Source organism: Natrix helvetica, assembly GCF_964273705.1.
Source record: "Natrix helvetica genome assembly, chromosome: 16".
NCBI lineage: Eukaryota > Metazoa > Chordata > Lepidosauria > Squamata > Natricidae > Natrix > Natrix helvetica.
In genome coordinates, this window is record NC_138563.1 from 10419181 (window position 1) to 10439472 (window position 20292).

Below are 20292 nucleotides of genomic sequence, written 5' to 3' on the forward strand. Positions count from 1 at the left end.
TTTGGGGCTCTTAGGCTGAAAACCCAAGCCCCACTAGCCCCAAAAGCTGCTGGGCCAGTAAAGAAGGGCTCCACGTGGCTGCCGGCTTAAAAACATGGCCCCCGGAATGCTGACCAAGCCTCTGGAGCCTCAGAGCCCTGCAGTGGAGGAAGGGCCTCAGAATGGGCACCCCCTGCCCCCCACCAAGTCCCCAGCCTCGCTTGGCTGGGTAAGCCAAGCCACCTTATCTGCTGCCTGGTCGGCTGCCTCCTCCTTGCATCCATCGCATCAGAGAGCGGCTGATTCCGCCTGCTGATAAGTGACCCGGTTTTTTTCCTTTATGCTTTTAATGTTTTTTTTTAAAAAATTATTGTCTATAGAATATTTTTAATGGTTTTATTTTAATTTATTGTGTATAGAATATTTTAATGGTTTTATTTTAATTTATTATGTATGGAATATTTTTAATGGTTTTATTTTAATTTATTATGTATGGAATATTTTTAATGGTTTTATTTTAATTTATTGTGTATAGAATATTTTTAATGGTTTTATTTTAATTTATTATGTATGGAATATTTTTAATGGTTTTATTTTAATTTATTGTGTATAGAATATTTTAATGGTTTTATTTTAATTTATTGTGTATAGAATATTTTAATGGTTTTATTTTAATTTATTATGTATGGAATATTTTTAATGGTTTTATTTTAATTTATTGTGTATAGAATATTTTTAATGGTTTTATTTTAATTTATTGTGTATAGAATATTTTAATGATTTTATTTCAATTTATTATGTATGGAATATTTTTAATGGTTTTATTTTAATTTATTGTGTATAGAATATTTTAATGGTTTTATTTTAATTTATTATGTATGGAATATTTTTAATGGTTTTATTTTAATTTATTGTGTATAGAATATTTTAATTTATTGGCATTTTAATTTATTGTGTATAGAATATTTTAATGTTTTTTAATGGTTTTATTTTAATTTATTGTGCATAGAATATTTTAATGATTTTATTTTAATTTATTGTGTATAGAATATTTTTAATGGTTTTATTTTAATTTATTGTATATAGAATATTTTAATTTATTGGCATTTTAATTTATTGTGTATAGAATATTTATTGGTTTTTTAATGGTTTTATTATAATTTATTGTGTATAGAATATTTTAATGGTTTTATTTTAATTTATTGTGTATAGAATATTTTTAATGGTTTTGTTTTAATTTATTGTGTATAGAATATTTTCATGGTTTTATTTTAATTTATTGTGTATATAATATTTTTAATGGTTTTATTTAAATTTATTGTGTACAGAATATTTATGGTTCTTAAGGATTTTTATTATTATTTATAGAATATATTTTTAAAAATATTTTTAGGGAAATTTTATTTTTGTATTGTTTATAGAATATATTTATTACAAGAAATGTTATTCCTTTTTGCAAATGGTTTGTTTGTGATGCAGTATGTTGCTTTTAAGTGTGCAGGTTGGTGCATGGTTTATGTGTCTCAAAGTGGCTCCAATGCTGTCAATAAACTAAGATGTATTTCACCTTACCTGGCTTCCTGTTCAAACATACCTGGGAAAATGATCTTACAAGACCCACAACCGCTGTCTGATGGGCCCATTCTGAATGTTGCTATCTTCTTCCTTCCATTTTTCTTTTGTACATTTTTTAACAAAATAGTTTCAATGACTTTATAGTTATTTTATTTTGGGGGCTTATAGGGGGGTTGTTTATGTTCTAATTTTGATGGCAGCTACCATACATTGAATATACCAATACAATTTTGTGACAATTTTGTGCTGATTTCCTGACTTTGAAGTTTCAATTCCCCTCCCACAAAAGAGGAAGCCTGGTTGCAGTGACAACTGTGGACAATGATAGATTTTACGAAAGTTCGACGACGTTTCTTTGAAATGTCTCACAAGATTGTTCTCCGACTGTGCTTCTCGGTGCTTTTCTTAAGAGCTGGTAAGTTGTTTTTACTGTGTTTCTAGCAGATTCAAACCAGGACTGAAATGAATGTTTTGTTTCTTTGAGTTCATCAGAATTTTTACTGAAATAGATTTAAAATGGTGGTGCAACTTTCTTTCCACCCAAAAAAGCTGTTGGAGAACCTCAAGAAAAAGACAGATAAGTTTGAAATAACAAATTCTAGCACAAGAAAAAGAAAACATTTTCTGCATTTTTTTTTCTTTACAAAATATAAGAAACATAAAGATAACACCATTATTCATGTTTTGTGGGAATTATGCTACTTAACAGTATAGTCTAAATTAAGAGGACTAAAAATTATAATAATAATAATATTATACTGCTCTGGACCATAATGTAGGTCCGGAGCAGTAAATAAACATTTCAAAGTCCCATATCATTTCATGTAGTCAAATAACTACAAAACATTGAAAAAAACGAGACATACTGAAAAAGCTAAAAATAAGAAACAGATTTATTAAAAAAAAGCAAAAAACCCAAAGTTTGGAGAATACAGAGATAATTTTATCATCACCAAGAAATATATTGATTTAAAATACGCCTAGCTAAAATTTTAATCATCAAATGCATTTGTAAAGGTAGACAATTTTTAACAGCAGTATCTTGGGTTGGGCCAGTGAGGTTTTTTTAATACAATTTTTGTGTAAAGTGAAAATGCAGAAGCAGGTTTTTGAACAGTAGCGGAAGGAAATAAAATATCTCAAACTGCCAAATACCACAAAGACAAAAGTGAAATATCTAAATGCTGAAAAGCAATTGAAATAATTGTAACACTACTTTGGGATTGGATGCTGAAATGCTAAGGCACTAAATTACCAAATTGTTAGGTTGAAATCCGAGTGTGGGTAATAGACCCTCTTCTGACCACCTTTCTGAATGCAATGTCTGGGGCTTTCATCAGCCCCCTTACCAGTGGTGGGCTGCAGGTGGTACACCCTGATACGGGCGTACTGGAGCCTGCTCGGAACACCAGGTACCGTTCCAGTACGGTGCTCTGGAGGGCCCACCCACCTGCCTGAGCTCCTTACTGGTCTTTTAAGCCTTCGGCTCTTAAGCCTTCCCTTCCAACTCTGTTATTCTGTAAGGGTCTCCTGCTTGAGCAAGGGGGCTGGACTAGAAGACCTCCAGGGTCCCTTCCAACTCTGTTATTCTGTAAGGGCCTCCTGCTTGAGGAAGGGGCTGGACTGGAAGACCTCCAGGGTCCCTTCCAACTCTGTTATTCTGTAAGGGTCTCCTGCTTGAGCAAAGGGGGCTGGACTAGAAGACCTCCAGGGTCCCTTCCAACTCTGTTATTCTGTAAGGGTCTCCTGCTTGAGGAAGGGGCTGGACTGCAAGACCTCCAGGGTCCCTTCCAACTCTGTTATTCTGTAAGGATCTCCTGCCTGAGCAAAGGGGCTGGACTAGAAGACCCCCAAGGTCCCTTCCAACTCTGTTATTCTGTAAGGGTCGCCTGCTTGAGGAAGGGGGTTGGTCTAGAAGACCTCCAGGGTTCCTTCCAACTCTGTTATTCTGTAAGGGTCTCCTGCCTGAGCAAGGGGGTTGGACTAGAAGACCTCCAAGGTCCCTTCCAACTCTGTTATTCTGTAAGGGTCTCCTGCTTGAGGAAGGGGGCTGGACTAGAAGACCTCCAGGGTCCCTTCCAACTCTGTTATTCTGTAAGGGTCTCCTGCTTGAGGAAGGGGGTTGGTCTAGAAGACCTCCAGGGTTCCTTCCAACTCTGTTATTCTGTAAGGATCTCCTGCTTGACCAAGGGGGCTGGACTGGAAAACCTCCAGGGTCCCTTCCAACTCTGTTATTCTGTAAGGGTCTCCTGCTTGAACAAAGGGGGGTGGACTAGATGACCTCCAAGGTCCCTTCCAACTCTGTTATTCTGTAAGGGTCTCCTGCTTGAGCAAGGGGTCTGGACTGGAAGACCTCCAGGGTCCCTTCCAACTCTGTTTTTCTGTAAGGGTCTCCTGCTTGAGCAAGGGGGTTGGACTGGAAGACCTCCAGGGTCCCTTCCAACTCTGTTATTCTGTAAGGGTCTCCTGCTTGAGCAAGGGGGTTGGACTGGAAGACCTCCAGGGTCCCTTCCAACTCTGTTATTCTGTAAGGGTCTCCTGCTTGAGCAAGGGGGCTGGACTAGAAGAGCTCCAAGGTCCCTTCCAACTCTGTTATTCTGTAAGGGTCTCCTGCTTGAGCAAGGGGGTTGGACTGGAAGACCTCCGGGGTCCCTTCAACCTCTGTTATTCTGTTCTTAGTTTGCAACAAGGAGAGTTTGGAAAAGATGCATACAAGGACACACAATGGGAGGGACAGAAGAATAAGGAGTAGCACATGAGTAGCCCTGTGAGCAGCATGTGATGCATTTTAGCCTGGAGCAAAGGCCACCCCAACAGACCACGCATGGTCTCAAGGAGGTGTGCGGATCCATCTTGGGGGCCCTATTTATACTCACGTGGGAAACTAGAAAGAGAGCGTGGAAATGCAATTAGATGAGGAATTTGGGGTGGTGGAAACGGGATCTTCAAAACCAAGCATTTTGGCTTTTTTCTGATAAGACTCTGGCATATTTAGAGAACATAAGTTGCTGCAGATAAGCTATGGGGAGCAGCAGATGTGATGGGTGGGGAGAACTGTTTCCTTAGATTAGGGAACAAGCAGTTTGCAATGAATTTCAAACTTAACATCGTTTTCCCTTAACTTTTTAGCAATTCTGGATCTTTAAAAAAAAAACATTCCACACCTTGCACCCATTGCCAGCATTAATTTTAGGGCATTATTATTCCTGTAATAGAATAGAGCAGGAAGGGACCTTGGAGGTCTTCTAGTCCAGCCCCTTGCTCAAGCAGGAGAACGTCCTATACTATTTGTGTAGTTGCTGTCTAATTTCTTCTTAAAAGCCTCCGGTGATGGAGCACCCACAATTTCTGGTGGCAAGCTGTTCCACTGGTTAATTGTCCTCACTGTTAGGAAGTTACTCATTAATTCCAGGTGGCTTCTCTCTTTGGTTAGTTTCCAACCATTGTTTCTTGTCCTGTCTTCGGGTGCTTTGGAGAATAATTTGACCAGTTCTTCTTGGTGGTAGCCCCTCCAATACTGGAAGACTGCTATCCTGTCACCCCTGTTTCTTCTTTTCTTTAGACTAGCCAGACCCAAATTCTGCAGCTGTTCTTCCTATGTTTCAGTCTCCAGGCCTTTGATCATCTTAGTTGCTCTTCTCTGCACTTTTTCCAAAGTCCCAAACTCTTTTTTGTAGTCTGGTGACCAAAGTTGGTTGAAGGATTCCAGGTTTGGCCTTCCTAGGGTTTTATAAAGCAGCACTGATGCTTCACGTGGTTTTGATTCTATGCCCTCTGTTTATACAACCCAGGTTTTTATCTACTAGAAAAACAGGAATAATATATTGTTAATATTAAATATAATTAACATACAATAGTAATTGCCTGGTGATGCAGTGGCTAAAGTACTGGATTGCAGGCTAACTCTGCCCACAGCGAAGAGTTTGATCCTGGCGGGGCTCAAGGTGGTCTCAGCTTTCTATCCTTCCGAGGTTGATCAAATGAAGACCAGATTGCCCCAAAGGTGCTTTTCCAAAAGGCAAATAGACTTTCTTGGGGTTTTTTTCTTTGAAGACATTTTGCTTCTCATCCCAAGAAGCTTCTACAGTTCTGAAGTGAAGCTGAAGAAGAACTGAGGAAGCTTCTTGGGATGAGAAGCAATATGTCTTCAAGGAAAAAAACCCCAAGAAAGTCTTTTGGTAAAGCACCTGGATGACTGAGAATCTTCCAGAAGACCAGATGGTTGAGGGCAACATGCAAATAATGCTTCAATATTGTAAACTGCCCAGAGAGAGCTGTGAAGTGCTGTGAGGCAGAACATAAGCCTCAGTGCCTTTGCTATTAGATCTCTGTTCCGCTGTCAACCCTGAAGCCCTTTTGGACCTTCTCCAGGGCAGCCACAACAAGGCTGGTCGGAGCTGTGGGGATGGAAGGGGGGAGGTAGAGATAGCTGGGGATCCGTAGCCACAATACAATTCTTTGTCCTGGGAACCAAGGACGTTTTTAACAGGTGATGGGGAGGCATGGACTGAAACCAACTGGAGTTGGGACTGTGACCTGGTTGGACCATGTGATGGACATGTGGACTGGGGGGGAAGAACTTTGATTTTTAATTTGGGTGGAGAAAACCTCAAGACCTTCAGAGTCAGGTTTCCACCAGATGTGCCAAAATGACATGCCTAATAAATCTGGATTTTGAGGAGAAGCTTTGGCCTCGGAGTTTTGATCGCATTGGGTCTGCTGTTTGGACAGCCAGATGCCCAAAACCCAAATTATCATTGTGTCAAAAAATAGAGTATTCCAAAATACAAAAATAAATCGAAGAACAGCGAGAGAGGGAAGGGAAAGGGGGAAGGGAAGAGGGATAGAAAAAGAAAAAGAAGCATTGACTTCCAGCTCTCTCTGTTGCAGTAGAATAGGTCTTTAGCATCACAGCTTTTGGCTTTTTCATAATGGTATGAACAAGTCATTTCTATAAAAATCCATCAACGTAATCTGTAAAACCCAAAGTGAGACTTTCATTCTTTTCCACATGGAGTGTGAGTTCAGAAGTGGTTTCCAGGTGGAAAGAAAAGTACTTATGTTCTTTTCTTTCATCAGAGTATAGTCAGTTTTGCCATTTCCATCAACTCCATCAACGTCTGCAACCATTCTTCCATGGTAGGAATAAAAGCCTCCTGCTGCTGTCAACATATATAGTAGTGATGGCTAATCTTTTCCGGACTGAGTGCCCAAAGCGTGCCCAAACTCCCAACATGCAATGGGTAAGCGGGGGACCTGCACACGTCCCCCCCCTGCACATACGCCTCCCACATGCCCCCCGTCCCCGCACTTGCGTGGCAGAGACCCAACAACCAGCAGGCTGGCAGAAGGGAAGAGTAAGGTTTAGGCAAGAAAAACGGAATGCACAGGTACAGTATAGGTGGTACCTTGCTCAGTAGTAGTAACTGTGAAAGGGATCTTGGAGTCCTAATGGACAACCATTGAAATAGGAGCCAGCCAGAAGAGAGAATCAAGCTATTCTCCAAGGCACCTGAAGGCAGGACAAGAAGCAATGGGTGGAAACTAATGAAGGAGAGAAGCAACTTAGAACTGAGGAGAAATTTCCCGACAGTGAGAACAATGAATCAGTGGAACAGAAGTTGCCTTCAGAAGTTGTGAATGCCCCAACACTGGAAGTCTTTAAGAAGAGGTTGGATAGCCATCTGTCTGAAACGGTATAGGGTTTCCTGCCTAGGCAGGGGGTTGGACTAGAAGACCTCCAAGGTCCCTTCCAACTCTGCTATTGTATTGTATTGTATTGTATTGTATTGTATTGTATTGTATTGTATTGTATTGTATTGTAAGGCACATACGCATGCATGGTGGAGCCAAACTGGGGCAAAGGCTCATGTCCCCCCGGAGAAGGCGCTGCGTGCCACCTGTGGTCCTCGTGCCACAGTTTTGCCATCACTGCTATGTACCACGTTTTCCCGAAAATAAGACACTTGGCCTTATTTTCAGAGAGGTCTTACTATTTTTGAGGTGCAGGAAGCGGCAAGGGTGGTCACCTCATGGCTGGTATTTTTGTGCCGGGTTTATTTTTGGGGAGGGCTTATTTTAGCCCCTGCGCTCAAAAACCCGATTGGACTTATTATCCGGTGAGATCTTATTTTCAGAGAAACAGGGTAGTAACAACACTCCAATTTTTTTCTCCAGTTCTCTTTCAATGAGATCTAAACAGAAAAGTTCTGGTTTCATTTTTACCTCCGTTTTCAGAATTCACTGTATTAAAATATGAATCATACTCCTTTTTTTTTTTGCTTTATCACATGTCCACCATAAATGATAAAATGCCCTTTCTTTATTGTGACACTCCCAACATTTATCTTTATACATCTTGGATAATTTATCTGGCGTTAAATGCTAACGATACATCACCTTATAGTCTGTTAAGGGACAGAGATTCTGGTCCCAATTGTGGTTGTAAGTTGAGGACTAGCAGTATAAATGGAAAGCAAACTTCCCTCTCCCTTCTGCTGATGATGTTACTTAGTTTGATCATGAAACATCTGCAAGAAAACCACCAAGCTCAACGATCACAAAGGACCCCTCCTTTCAATCCCAAGCCAAAAATACCCACTTTTGCTTGAAATGAATATATGGCAATGCTGATTTGCAAGAATCTATTCCCGTCCCAGCCTTCCGCATGACCTCTAGTTGGGGGAAGTTCATCAATGGACAAATATAGGCTTCATGTTGCTGTCCTAGGCCTCTTATTCAGAAGTCTTCAGTGCTATATTCAGCAGTGGTTCCTTTTATTTATATAATGCTTTGCATAATTTCAGATGCAAACTTTAAATGGACTGTCTTCCAGTCACAGATCACAAGGGAAATTAATACGTTTCCTCTGGGACTTCTAGAAGAACGCCCCGGCTGAGTCAGGTCAAAAGTCCATCCATAACCCAAGATGGAGTTGTCCTCCATTATTGTATCTTAAGAAAGCCACCAGGGTGAGCGTCTTGTGGTAATTAATTACAGAAGTTAATTCAGTGTAGAAGCCATGCACTGTGTGAAGAATGATTGCCTTTTGTCCTATCAACTATATCTGATGAGCCCTCAAATATGCAGGTATTTGGGGGAGATAGAGAAGAACCTCTCTCTACCCACCTTCTCCATCTCGTCTCAGTCGTGTCTCCTAACAATCAACTTTCTCCCAAGGGTGAGAAAGAGTGCGAAAAACATTGAAGTCAGCATTTCTGTCCATTTTGGATCACATTTATATTTGCCACTTGGTTGCCAGTTTACCCAGAAAGAGATCCTTCTAGCTCAAGAGTCCTTCAACAACCATGGTTCTTAACTCTTCCCTCTCTGAATTATGTGCTATAATCTGCAGAGGTGGCCCACCTGTTCCTTATCCCCCAGAATGTCTCTTTAGCTCTTTCCAGTCTGGCTTGTAATTTATTGCACCCCATTTGGACTCTTCAAGAGCTCTCAAATGGATGCCATAAGGACCTGGTGGTTTATCCTTTTCCCACCCAATAAGGTCTCTCAGGATATCTTCCATTATCTCTGTTTCTTTTACTTGATTTGATTCCTTCCCTGCAAGAATCAATAGGAGCCTCAGCCCCCTGTCCCATATCTTCTTCCATAAGAAGGGAAAGAAGCATTCCTTCGTCTCTCCGATCCTTTTTTTTCCCTTTGGTCTTCCTTCTTATCACCTTACACTTTTTTGAGAGATAATTGTGAGAATGGCTTTTTCCGTTCCTGGAGGAAGTCTTGTTACCTGGATACCACAAGAAAGGGATAACTCTTCCTGATTTGGTGAATCCTGGATGGGGAGTTGGAAGAGTCCTTGGAGGTCTTTTAGTCCAACCCCCTGCTCAAGTAGGAGACCCTCCAGGCAAATAGTGGCCCAAGAATGGCCAGAAAAACCTTCTTGAAAGCCTCCAGCGATGCAGCATCTACAACTTCTGAAGGCAAGCAGTTCCTCTGCTTAATTGTTCCAACTGTCGGGAAATTTCTCCTTAGTTTTTGGTTGGATGTCTTGATTAGTTTGCATCCATTGCTTCTTGTTCGGCCTTCAGGTGCTTTGGAGAATAGGTTGACCCTATTAGCTGAGACTGCCCAAGGAGCTGCTGATTCAGTTCTACAGAGGAAGGATTGAGTCTCTCATCTGCACCCCCATAACTGTCTGGTTTGGCTCTGCAACCCAACAAGACAGACGGAGACTTCAGAGGAGAATCAGAGCTGCAGAAAAAACAATGGCTTCCAACCTGCCTTCCGTTGAGGACCTGCACACTGCAGGAGTCAAAAAGAGGGCTGGGAAAACATCTACAGACCCCTCGCATCCTGGACATCAATCGTTTCAACTGCTGCCCTCAAAACCACGCTATAGAGCTCTGCACACCAAGACAACTAGACACAAGGACAGTTTTTTCCCCCGAATGCCATCACTCTGCTAAACAAATAATTCCCTCAACACTGTCAAACTATTTACTAAGGCTGTTCTTCTTCTCATCCTTCCTATTACCCATCTCTTTTTCTACCAGGTTTCCCTGAAAATAAGACAGGGTCTTATTTTCTTTTGACACCCAAAATATGGCCTTGGTCTTATTATCGAGGGGGGGGGTGTTTTTTGGGGGTTGCCAGGCGGCTTCTGCCTTTCGAGCGGGCTCCTGAAGAGCCTGGCACAGCCTCGGGGGCAAACGGCTGTCTTACGGCAGCACAACACAGCAGCCATGGGGTGACCAAGCTCACCAGCAGCCACCTGGCAACCCCCCCCTCCAGCCAGGTAGAGCGTCACTCACCAACCCAGTGGTATCCCAAAGGTGCCAAGCCATGCAAGCACCTCCCCCCCCAGCTTTCACAGCTTGGTGCCTTTGGGATGCCGCTAGGTCGGTGAGTGGCGCTCTGCCTGGCTGGAAGGGGGGGTTGTCCAAGGGGCTTATTTTGGGGGGAGGGCTTATATTTTTGCCCACCCCAAAAATCTGGCATGGCCTTATTTTCAGGACAAGTCATATTTTGGGGAAAACATGGTACTTCTGACTATAAACCTGTTGCTTGTTTCTTTATGATTAATATTGTTTTATTTAGTTTCCCAGCATGATTTTGAGTGCTTATTTAATATCTTATGACTATTACTAAGTGTTGTGTCTTAGATTCATGATGAATGTATTTAGGATGACTATGAATCATGATTTATCACATGTATTTTACGTACACTGAGAGCTTCTGCACCGAAGACATATTCCTTGTGCGTCCAATCACACTTGGCCAATAAAGAATTCTATTCTATCCTATTCTATTCTATTCTATTCTATCCTATATTCTATCCTATATTCTATTCTATTCTATCCTATCATATTCTATCCTATCCTATCCTATCCTATCCTATCCTATCCTATCCTATCCTATCCTACCCTATCCTATATTCTATTCTGTTCTGTTCTGTTCTGTTCTATTCTATTCTATCCTATCCTATGCTCTCAATGAATATAGGATACTATATTCTATTCTATTATATTCTGTTCTGTTCTCCAAATATTCTCTAACCATAACTAATGAGGAACATCAGTTGTATATTTACACCAAGGTTGATCCTGGTCTGTTCAGGTACTCAGTCAAGACTCTGAACCCAACTTCTCCAACATTGATGGAGATTTTTAAGAAGAGATTGGGCAGCCATTTGACCTGAATGTTTCCCTGCTTCAGCAGGCGCATGGGGGTGGCTTAGAAGACCTACCCTTCCAACTCTATTGTTCTATGTTCTGTGTTGCAAGTGTGGAGAAATTTGACTTTCTTAACTTCATCTTTCAGGCTAGGTTTCAACATATATTTTTTTAAGGTTCCCTTTTTACGGTAAAGACTGATTTTTTCACAGACATTGGATAACTTCCCACTTGCCTAACTCTTAGTCACTCATCTTTTTAGCAACATTCCTCCATCCTACAAGAGAACAAAGCCAGAGTTTTCCCTTTGTGGGGTGAGCACCTAATGTAAGCACCTGATCTAAAGATTTGGTGTGCAAAATCAGGACGACCAGCTTTAATATTGATCACGGGATCATCGAGATTCTCCAGCTTGTTCTCTCATTTGTCCCGAGGACCTTTCTCATCTCAATGTTTGTGCATCATGGGAGGATGGAGGTCATCTAAGACCTATCTGAAGGAGGCACATGTCAATGAACATGGTCGAGGGAGGAGAACCTGGTACTCTCCATCTGATTTGAGGTCCAGAGAGTGGTCCTCCAAGGACAGATCCACGGGTGTGTGTGTAAGGCATGGTTTTCCAACTTTGGCCACTTTAAGATGTGAGGACTTCAACTCCCAGAATTGAAGGGAGTTGGTCCACATATCTCAAAGGGGCCAAGGTTGGGAAGCCAAGGTATCTCAGCAGGTTCCTTTCAGGCTCTCAATGAGTACCTGGATGGGCAGGTGAGGCTCACCTTTCTCTTCCCCCACCCTGCCATTGTTTCACTTCTGATTGGAATTCAGGCTGAAAAACACCCAAGCAAGACTTGTGCCATTGTTGACCAACTATTTTGAGAAAAAGGCATGCAATAGTCCTGGAAAAAACGGTGAGCCACCCTAACCCTTTGGCAAAGTTGGCAGAGTAAGCCCATCTCAGTTGATTCAGACTCTTGAAGGGCCTTTCATGCCAGCTGTGAGGATGTCTTTCTTCAGTCACTGAGACCCTGAAGACTGTAAGGGTGTGAAGTTGCATCTAGGCATGAAACTTGCCAGATAATGTGATGCTCCCAGGTGCTGAGCATGGGATAGTCCACGCCATGTGGCAAAAAAAGGGGGTTTTCAAGAGAAGTCATAACATTTTGAGGGCCTGTTTGGCTTTGTGTCTATAATAACAACTCAAAATGGGGTAGAAACATCACAAGGGAAGCTGTTAATGTGGGAGAGGGGTGAAGAGAAGACCACATGGGTAGCAACATTTTTTTTTAAAGTCATTTTTTTAAAAAGCTAATAGTGGAGGTTCCCATTTGGGGAGATCTCATAACCATGAAATGAAACCTGGGGATCCTTTGTCCACAATCCAGGAAGCCACCGCAAAGTGCTTAACAAAGAACAGCCTCCCATAATTGCTTTGAGCTCCATCACTGGAGACTGATTGAAAGATTGCACAACCATTTATATAGAATGGTATAGGGCAGGGGTGAAATTCAGCAGGTTCTGACAGGTTCTGGAGAATCAGTAGTGGAAATTTTGAATAGTTCAAAGAACTGGCAAATACCACCTCTGGCTGAAAAAAAAACCCCAGAATATTTAGGTTTTAATTCCATAATTACTCCTTAGGCCAGAGGTGTCCAAAGTTGGCAACTTTAAGACTTGTGGACTTCAACTCCCAGAATTCCCCAGCCAGCAGAGCTGGCTGGGGAATTCTGGGAGTTGAAGTCCACAAGTCTTAAAGTTGCCAACTTTGGACACCCCTGCCTTAGGCTCTTTATGTTATTATTCTAGGAAGGCAACAGCAATAAATGAGTATGAACTGAATACCTCTTGCTGAGTGTTACTCATTGTAAAATCATAAAATGAGTTTTTAGAATTCTACCATGAAAGGATCTTGAGATTCTGGAAAGGGAAACCTGAACTGTCTTATAACCGAGAAACAAGGGTGATAAAGAGCTTGGGTTTGGTTTAATGTAGGTCACAAGGAAAGGACTGAAATTTGGGTTTATAAAAAGATGCCAGGGCCAGAAAACACCATGGCCAAGACCCAATTCTACCCTCCGTGTACATTCTTATCTTTTGTGAGACACTGGTACTTCTAAGGAGCTCAATGAATGGAGCATAGTGACCTAGAAAACAAAAATACAGCGGAGGGGAGAGGAGTAGATACTCCTCTGACTTCTGCTGTACATCTATGCACACATTGGCGAAAGATACACCTCCTTGAGACAATATCGAGTTCATAACATAGCAAAATCCATAGTTAATACTAACCATTTTGCAAAATGTTAGGCCACGCCCTGAACTAAAGTATTTTTCAACGCAAGGAAAGAAGGACAAATGAATTGTGTGAAGTCTGAAAATGGATTTATTCAGGACCCACACTGTGTCACTTGGTTTGGGATTTCCCTTTATATGTACCAGCCATTGTGGCTCCTAAAGCATAGTTTAGAGCTAGTTATAACCTAGTCAAGAAACCATGATGAAGTAGACTATGACATAACGGGAAAGGTGTATGTAACCATAGTCAGTTGGAACCCCGACAGGGAGGTCATTGTTTAGTATGTTGTGCTCCACTCATCCTTCGTATTCTTTATTACAACAACTTTTGTACTGCTCAGTTCCAAAACTGGATTTCGTTATTTAGTTTCTGGGTGTTGTGAAACAGCTTCTCTTAAAGATAGACCCAAGTTTCACAAGCAGCGTTTGTAGAAGTAATATTACAGCTGACCAGTTGAGAAGAGCAACTGGGATGATGAGGGGACTGGAGGTAAAACAGATGATGAACAGTTGCAGGAACTGGGCCTGGCTAGTTTAGGGAAGAGAAGGACCAGGGGAGACAGGAGAGCATCTTCCAATAGTTGAAGGTCAAGCTATTTCCCAAAGCCCCTGAAGGCCAGACAAGGAAGAATGGATGGAAACTGACCAAGGAGAGATTCAACCTAGAAATAAGGAGGAATTTCCTGACAGTGAGGACAATCAACCCATGGAGCAGAAGTTGCCTTCGGAAGATTATCAGAAATGGCTTAGGGTCTCCTGCTTGGGCGTAGGGTTGAACTAGAAGACCTACAAGGTCCCTTCCAATTCTGTTACTCTAAATTTAAAAAAAAATTGCAACAGACACCTCTGGCAGTAACACAACAATCCACACATTCCCCTTAAACCAGATCATTCACACAACTGACCTACAAAACGAACCTCTGGGCCATTTGGCTTATTCACATGCAGCTCCCAGCCCTTGGGATAAAGACCAAGGAAGAGTTTGCTGCAGACTTTGTTCTTTGAAAAGTACAGGTTACAGTGGTTGGAAGAAGCTTGGAGAATACAGAGTAACAGAAGTTGGGAGGGACCTTGGAGGTCTTCTAGTCCAACCCCTGCTCAAGCAGGAGACCATATGCCATTCCAGACGAGTGGCTGTTCAGTCTCTTCTTGAACGTCTGCCACAACCTCTGGAGGGAAGCCATACCACTGGTAAATCGTTCTCACTGTCAGGACGTTTCTCTTTAGTTCTAGCTTGTTTCTTGCAACTCCCACCCGGTCACATGGCCAGCAAGCCACTCCCACAAAGCAAGCCACACCCACAGAAGAGGTTCTAAAAATTTTGAAACCCACCACTGCTCGACAACGACAACATCTCCAGCTGAAGGCCTTCTGGTCCCTGTCTAAACACCAGCCAAGGAGATTTAAATGGGACTTGCCATTAGAATATTTTTGTTGATATCCAAATTTCATGGACATCAAAAAAGTTATTGATGTTCAAGTTTTATTGATGTTCAAATTTCTTCTGTGCCATAATTCTTATGGCCCTTCCTATTATTTCTGACTTCAACCTGGCCCTTTTTCATTCTGACCCTTTTTATACCCAACTATAAACTCTAAATAAACTTTTCAAATATGCTGGTACTATATCTTGGGGGTTAGATTCCCGGAATAAGCAGGCCTGGCTTCTCCAGATTATCAATTTTCCAGGAGCATAAATTTGTAGAGTTGGAAAGGACCATGATGATCATCTAGTCCAGTGGTGGGCTTCAAAAATTTTTAGAACCTCTTCTGTAGGTGTGGCTTTGTGGGAGTGGCTTGCCAGCCATGTGACTGGGTGGGCGTGGCCAACTGGTGAAACTCACTTAACAACGCTCTTGCTTAGCAACCAAAATGTTGGCTCAGAAACTCTGGCATTGAAGTGTGCAAGTCTTAAAGCTGTCAAGTTACAAGACCCTTGCACCCCTAACCCTTTAGAGAAAAAAAACCCCAGGGGTGTTCAAACTTGACAGCTTTAAGACTTGTGGACTTCAACTCCCAGAATTCCTCCTCCAGTCATGTTGGCTCAGGAACTCTGGCATTGAAGTGTGCAAGTCTTAAAGCTGTCCAGTTACAAGACCCTTGCACCCCTAACCCTTTAGGAAAAAAAACCCCAGGGGTGTTCAAACTTGACAGCTTTAAGACTTGTGGACTTCAACTCCCAGAATTCCTCCGGAGCTGGAACCGGTTCTAAACGGCACGGTAGATTTGTGGAACCTCTTCTATAGAAGAGGTTAGAACTGGCAGGAACCCACCCCTGATCTAGTCCATCAAAACCATTTCAAGGCCCCTACTCTGCTATTTCCACCCTGATTGCAGGAAAAAAAACCTTTTGCTGCAGCCAACTCGCAATGGCAAACTTGCTATGGTCAACTTGCCATGGGGCAACTCACCAGTCAACTCATCCTGAGACAAGTCGCTGAAGGACAGAAGTTACACTAATATCAAAGAAATGGTGGGATAGAATCATTCAAGAAAGAATGCAAACAGAGGGACAAATTGAAATCTGGATGACAAAAAATTAAAATAAAATTAAAATATTTTTTGTTTCTGAGTCCGTCAGCCTGAGGCTTGGTGGAATGTTGAGTCTCTCTGGTGGGGCAGATCCTCCTTTTAAGCAGGCTCAGCTCCCACATGAGACATTTGAACCCCACTTGCTACTCTATGAAAGAAAGGCCATTGCCCAGAGAGCCCTCATCGTGTCTTCTATCTTGGAGCCATTCTGTCCTTGCTCAGAAAAGGCTTCCAGGCTCAGAAACGGGATGCATAGAAGGTCTCCTCTGACCCAACTTTGAAGGATTCCTCTTTCTTCTCTCTGGATTTGCAGGAACTTCTGGAGTGGAAGAACTGACTGGCATTCTGGGGGAGTCTGTCACATTCCAAGTGGAGGCCTCTCCACCATTTGAAACAATTTCCTGGAATAAAATTATCAGCAGAAGCATTTCGATAAATATTGCTTTGGTGAGCTTCAAGGAGCAGCCATGTAGCTTCCTGTTCCTCCGCCCAGCCTTTCAAAGGCGACTGAACATCTCCAGTGACTGCAGAAATTTACATCTTGGCCCTCTAAAGAAAGAGGACACTGGCAAATACAGTGCAGGAATTGTTTTACCAACTGAAAAGACAGCGGACGAGTCCTTTGATCTGAGAGTTTTTAGTAAGTATCCCAGCCACAAATTCCTGGAATCTCTCCTTTGCCCAGGAAGATGTGGAGAAGGGGGGGGAGAGATTTCTATTGGAGGATGGAGGGCTATTAGAAGCTGAAATCAAGCAATATCTTGCACCCCTGGAAGGAGGTCTATGGGGGTCCATCACAGCTCCCTTCAGGCTCCCCTGCCCATGGGGTACAGGCTGGACTGGGTCAGGCCAAAAGTGGATTCCCATGAGGATGAAGAGAGAGGCAGGTGGGCTTTGAGGCTGGAATCTCCAGAGAGGCACTTCAGGATCCTCTCTGTGGATCTGGTGGGACTGGCTGGACCCACAAACTCTTTGGGGAAGAGTCAGGGGGTCCTTGAGGGTCTGAGCCTGGAGCCTCATCTTTTTGCCCTCAATCCATGGCTTGGTATAAACAGGGCTTGGAGGAAGGCAGAGGATGAAGGGACACCCCCCCCCCCAAATGGTGGGCCTCTCTCTTCACAATGAGTGTCCCATGTGAGAGGGGAGACATTCATTGTCAGAGAAATGAGTGACACATATTTTGCCTGCTGTAATTCAAGCAAAACTATTCATTGACTCTCAGCTGTTGCTGCTTGGCCTTCCTCCTTGGCCTTCCTGTGATTTTCTGGTCATTCACAAACGATGTCTCTCCATCTCTCTTGCCAAGCACGTTTGGTGGACACTGAACTGAAAGTGACCTGCACTCCTGAGGGGACTGGAAACAGAACCTGGCAGCTGAATTGCTCTACAGGGACCTGGGAAGACAGAGTGAACATCAGCTGGACCTCATCTGCCCAGAGCACAGGTCCTACCCCTGGGAGTTCTGTGATCCAGTTTGGCTCCCAGGAGCTCAATGCAACATGCACAGCAGAAAACCCTGTTAGCAAGGTATCCAGGACAGTCTCCTTGAAGCAAGTTTGTGCAGGTAAGTTTTTCTCTTCTTAAAAGAGACCAAAGATGAATCTGAGATTCTCTGGAATGGTATAAGGTCTCCTGATTGAGCAGGGGTGTCAAACTCAATTTCACTGAGGGCCGCGTAGGGGTGAAATTCAGCCGGTTCTGACAGGTTCTGCAGAACCAGTAGTGGAAATTTTGAGTAGTTCGGAGAACTGGTAAATGCCCCCTCTGGCTGGCCCCGCCCCCGTCTATTCTATGCCTCCCGAGACCCAGCTGATGGGGAAGGAATGGGGATTTTGCAGTATCCTTTCCCTGTCGCGCCCACTAAGCCACGCCCACAGAACCGCTAGTAAAAAATGTTGAATTTCACTACTGGGCTGTAGTTGACCTTGAGGGCCAGGTGGGCATGGCTGACTGGGTGGGCGTGTCCAGCTTGATGCCACTCCCCAAATTGCTGGCATGTTTCCTCTTCACATTGGGTAGACTGGGCCAAAGTGACGTCGGCCAGCCCCTTACATTTTCCAGGACAGGCCCACAGGCCGGTTCCAAACACATCACGGGTCGAATCCTGCCCACGGACCTTGGGTTTGACACCCCTCCATGGGGTTGGACTAGGAGACCCCCCAAGAAGACACAGAAAATCTTCCAACTCTGTTATACTGTTACATTCAGCTGAGAGGCCAAAGTTTCTGGAGAAGGTAGATCTTCCCATGCAAATGAAGCATGGTTGGGCTACAACCAACAATCCACAATTCTGGGCAAACATATAGATCAGTGATGGCGAACCTATGGCACGCGTGCCACAGGTGGCACGTGGAGCCATTTGTCAGGGCACGCGAGGCGCTGCCCTGTCAGCTGGCCAGCGCGCATGCATGTGCTGGCCAGCTGAGTTAACCTTTTTAAAAGCCATTTTTCTCCCTCCCCAGGCTCCACAGGCTTTATAGGAGCCTGGGGAGGGCGAAAAGAGCCTCTCCCCCCCCGGAGGCCCTCTGGAGGCTTCAGGGACCGTATATATATGTTGTGTTTGTGCTGATAAATAAATAAAGGGAGACTAGTATAGATCTATTTCAAGCTATTTAGCTCTCATTACCTAGCCATACCCTTACTGGGAATCGAACCAGGTTGTATATATATTTGTTTTCATAGATTTTCACGGGTGTAGGTATGCTGGTTTTGTTGTACTCGGGTCTTTTCCCATGTAGGATTCAGATTGTCTTGTCTTGTTTTTTTTTTTTTTTAAGTCCAAGCCTGAAGATGGCAAGTGAGATCTTGCCGAAACGTTGCCAAGACAATCTCAATCCTACACGGGAAAAGACCCGAATACAATAAAACCAGCATATATATATATACGTCTTTGGTTGTTCGGGTTTTCTCCCACGTAGAATTGGAAGTATCTTCACGACGTTTCGATGAAGTCTCATTCATCATCTTCAGGCTGGTGCTTCCGGCTTGGTGCATTTAAGTAGCGGTTGGTGTGTGTTTTTTTCTGGTAGATGGTGTGTCCTAGGGAGCCATTGGGTTTTTTGTAGATTAGGACATCCAGAAAGGGAAGTTGGTTGTTTGCTTCTATTTCCATGGTGAATTGTATTTTGGGCTGTAGGCTGTTGAGATGTGTGAGGAAGTTGTCCAGTTTTTCTTTTCCATGTGGCCAAACTGGACAACTTCCTCACACATCTCAACAGCCTACACCCCAAAATACAATTCACCATGGAAATAGAAGCAAACAACCAACTTCCCTTTCTGGATGTCCTAATCTACAAAAAACCCAATGGCTCCCTAGGACACACCATCTACCAGAAAAAAACACACACCAACCGCTACTTAAATGCACAATCCCATCACCACCCTGCACAGATCAACTCTGTAGCCAAGACCCTCATCTCCAGAACCAAACGCCTAGCCGACAAAGACCACCTGAAAACTGAATTACACAAACTCACAAATGTATTAATCTCCAATGGATTCCAAAGAAAAACAATCACCAACCTAATCCAAAAGGAGACTCCCCCAAAAAACCAAGATACAGAACAGGAAAATGGCATCGCCCTCCTCCCTTACATCAAAGGCACCACAGATAAAATCAGCAAAATTCTCCACAAGCACAATATCAGGACAGCCTTCACCACTGACCAAAAAATAGCCAACATCTTAAGAAACCCCAAAGACAAAATCCAGCTAGAAAACCAAGGAGTCTACAAAATACCATTCAAAATCTGCCCAGCAATATATATAGGACAAACAAACAGGAGGATAAATGCACGCATCACAGAACACAAGAACGCAGTAAGAAAAAAAGAAAAAACTTCTTCCCTTTTCCAGCACCTTAAAGCTACAGGACATGAAATCAACTTTGAAGGAGCCAGGTTAATCTCCAAAACAGAACACCTCCACAAGAGAATAATCACGGAAGCTATCGAAATAGAGAAACACCCCCACAGCATGAACAAACATGATGATACCTCCCGCCTACCAAACATCTGGAAACCAGCCCTAGCCAACAAACAAACACCACCCACCACCCAAGCCATTACAATACAAAACAACAATGCACACACAGCCTGCACCAATCAGCACCAATCTACCAATCATGATACAACCACACAACCAATCATTCCACTTACTGAAACAAAGCCAGCACCCCATCCCCTCCCACCTAGACTTACAGAAAGACGGCAGCTCCATTCCCATTTTAAGCCCACGCTTGAAGATGGCAGGTGAGATCCTGCCGAAACATTGCAAAGACAATCTC

General features: G+C 43.1%; 1 protein-coding gene across 1 annotated transcript in view; it reads left to right on the forward strand.

Moving 5' to 3' along the window:
- The first annotated feature begins 1795 nt into the window (after positions 1 to 1795).
- LOC309400040 (SLAM family member 5-like) overlaps positions 1796 to 20292 on the forward strand; it is a 45136-nt gene continuing 26639 nt past the window's right edge. Inside the window, exons 1-3 of the mRNA XM_081968350.1 lie at positions 1796 to 1969; positions 16321 to 16647; positions 17314 to 17571. Coding sequence (XP_081824476.1) covers positions 1876 to 1969; positions 16321 to 16647; positions 17314 to 17571 — 679 coding nt within the window. The 5' untranslated portion in view covers positions 1796 to 1875. The remainder of the gene's footprint in view (positions 1970 to 16320; positions 16648 to 17313; positions 17572 to 20292) is intronic.